This window comes from Ursus arctos, unplaced genomic scaffold (assembly GCF_023065955.2).
Source record: "Ursus arctos isolate Adak ecotype North America unplaced genomic scaffold, UrsArc2.0 scaffold_23, whole genome shotgun sequence".
Classification (NCBI taxonomy): domain Eukaryota; kingdom Metazoa; phylum Chordata; class Mammalia; order Carnivora; family Ursidae; genus Ursus; species Ursus arctos.
The window spans coordinates 1729747-1732388 of NW_026622908.1; the positions used below are offsets into that span (position 1 = coordinate 1729747).

The 2642-nt window shown below is 34.6% G+C and overlaps 1 protein-coding gene across 1 annotated transcript; it reads left to right on the forward strand.

Annotated features, from left to right (window-relative positions):
- The first annotated feature begins 1375 nt into the window (after positions 1-1375).
- LOC113248984 (olfactory receptor 6C2-like) lies at positions 1376-2314 on the forward strand. Its single transcript, XM_048217242.1, has one exon. It carries the CDS (start codon positions 1376-1378, stop codon positions 2312-2314), a length of 939 nt encoding a protein of 312 aa, XP_048073199.1.
- The last annotated feature ends 328 nt before the right edge of the window (positions 2315-2642 follow it).

Consider the following 2642-nt stretch of genomic DNA (forward strand, 5'->3'; position numbering starts at 1 on the left):
CTTTACTATGGTTTACACGGTACTCATATTTTAATTCTTTAGCTTATCTTATTTGAAGTGAAGTGTTTAAATACTACATCTAGGTGGGCAAATTTTTAAAAAACACATTCTAATAATCTCTGTCTTTTAATTGGTGTGGTATGTTTTCATCAATTATACAATGTAAATATTTATGTTTGGACTTTTGTTAATCGTTACTTGATTTTTGTTTGTTCCCATTGTTGTTCTTTCTTTTGCTTCCCATTTCTTGCCTTAAAATAAACAGCCCTAGTGTTTCATTTTAATTTATATAATGTGTTTTTGACTATACCCGTTCTTTAAAGTTTGTGTGTGAATTATAATATAGACAGTAATCATTTCACAGACCACTTAGAATCCATTTTTACCACTGGAGGTAGAATGTAGAAAATGTATTAGTGTATAGGACCCTTCTCTCTTCCCTTCTTTATTGTGGTTTTCATTTATATTATGTTTATACATCAGAAGCTCCATCAGATAATGTTGTAATTCTTGCTTTCAACAATCAGTTTTATGAAAGAACTTGTATATTTTGGTATCATATGGTTTCACTCATTTATGGAACATAAGAAATAGCAGGAAGATCAGTAGGAGAAGGAAGGGAAGAATGAAGGGGGGGTAAGCAGAAGGGGGAATGAACCATGAGAGACTCTGGACTCTGGGAAACAAACTGAGGGCTTCAGGGGGAGGGGGGTGGGGGAATGGGATAGACCGGTGATGGGCATTAAAGAGGGCATGTATTGCATGGTGCACTGGGTGTTATATCTAATTAATGAATCATGGAACACTACATGAAAAACTAAGGATATACTGTATGGTGACTAACATAACATAATAAAAAGTATTATAAAAAAAAGAATTGGAGTTTTTGTCATAAATGTTTAGTAGAAATCTACAACTAAGAGATCTGAGACTGAAGTTCTCTTTATAGGATGATTTAACCATATATTTGTTTACTTTAATAGATACAGGGCTATATAGATTAGGTATTTCATCTTGAATTAGCTTTGGAAAATTGTATCTTTCAAAGAACTAGCTCATTTCACTTATGCTACTTAAGCTATTCTGCAGATGTTTCCAAAATATTTCATTTTTATCTTCTTAATATCCATACAATCTCTAATGATGTTACTGCTTTAATTCCTGATAAATCTTCTTTTCTTTTTTCCAGATCAGTCTCACAACAGTTTTATCAATGCTATTTACCTTTCTAAGAGTCAGCTCTTGATTTTTTTGAACTTCTCTCTTGCTTTGTTTTCTGTTTCATTGATTTTTGCCTTATTGTTTCCTTTCTTCTGTTTAGATACTTTCTCCTTGACTTTTTACATTTAGAGTTCCAAAAATGTCAAAAGTGGCAATGAGAAATCACACAGCAATAACAACATTCATCTTGTTGGGACTTACAGAGGACCCACAGCTGCAAGTTCTTGTTTTTATCTTCTTACTCCTCACCTATGTGCTGAGCATTACTGGAAATCTGACCATTATCATTCTGACATTCATGGATTCTCATCTTAAAACACCCATGTATTTTTTTCTTCAAAACTTCTCCTTCTTAGAAATCTCATTCACAACAGTGTGTATTCCCAGATTCCTGTACAGTATATCAACTGGAGACAAAACCATTACTTATAATGCTTGTGCCAGTCAAATATTTTTTATTGGGCTTTTTGGGGCCACAGAGTTTTTTCTCCTGGCAGCCATGTCTTATGACCGCTATGTGGCCATCTGCAAACCCCTGCATTACATGGCCATCATGAACACCAGAATCTGTACCATCCTCGTCCTCTGCTGCTGGATCTCTGGGCTGATGATCATCATGACACCCCTTGGTATGGGCCTCCAGCTGGAATTCTGTGACTCCAATGCCATTGATCATTTTGGCTGTGACGCATCTCCTCTTTTTAAGATTTCATGCTCAGATACTTGGTTTATAGAACAGATGGTTATAATCTGTGCAGTACTGACATTCATTATTACACTGATAGGTGTCATTCTTTCCTACACGTATATCATCAGGACAATTCTAAGATTCCCTTCTGCTTTTCAAAGAAGGAAAGCTTTCTCTACCTGTTCTTCTCACATGATTGTTGTTTCCATCACATATGGCAGCTGTATTTTCATCTATCTCAAGCCTTCAGCCAAAGAAGAAGTGGACATCAATAAAGGGGTATCAGTCCTCACTACGTCTGTTGCCCCTTTGTTGAACCCTTTCATTTATACTTTGAGGAACAAGCAAGTGAAACAAGCTTTCAGTGGCACAATCAAAAAAATTGCCCTTATTTTACACAAGTAAGAGCACATGGAATTTGAAAAATCAATTACAGCAATTATTTGTTCCATAGTATTTTTTTTCTGGAAGTTCTAACTAGTCCAGTAAGGTTAACTAACCTCAGAATCTTTTAAATCTTCATTTGTGAACCTACTCCGAATAAATAATTTCTTTCTCTCTTTAATCTCAATCCAAACTGTTTCCTCAAATAAAGGTACATGAGAATTCATTTCCAAGAAATAAAATCTTCTCTCATCTCTCACTAATGGTTTCTATTAGTATTCAAAAGGAAATTATGTAACATATTAAATATAGTGTCTTTTCCATTTTTACAATTTTGTATCATTGGGAG

Coding starts and splice junctions, on each gene's coding strand:
- LOC113248984 (XM_048217242.1), top strand. CDS start 1,376: ATGAGAAATCACACAGCAATAACAACATTCATCTTGTTGGGACTTACA.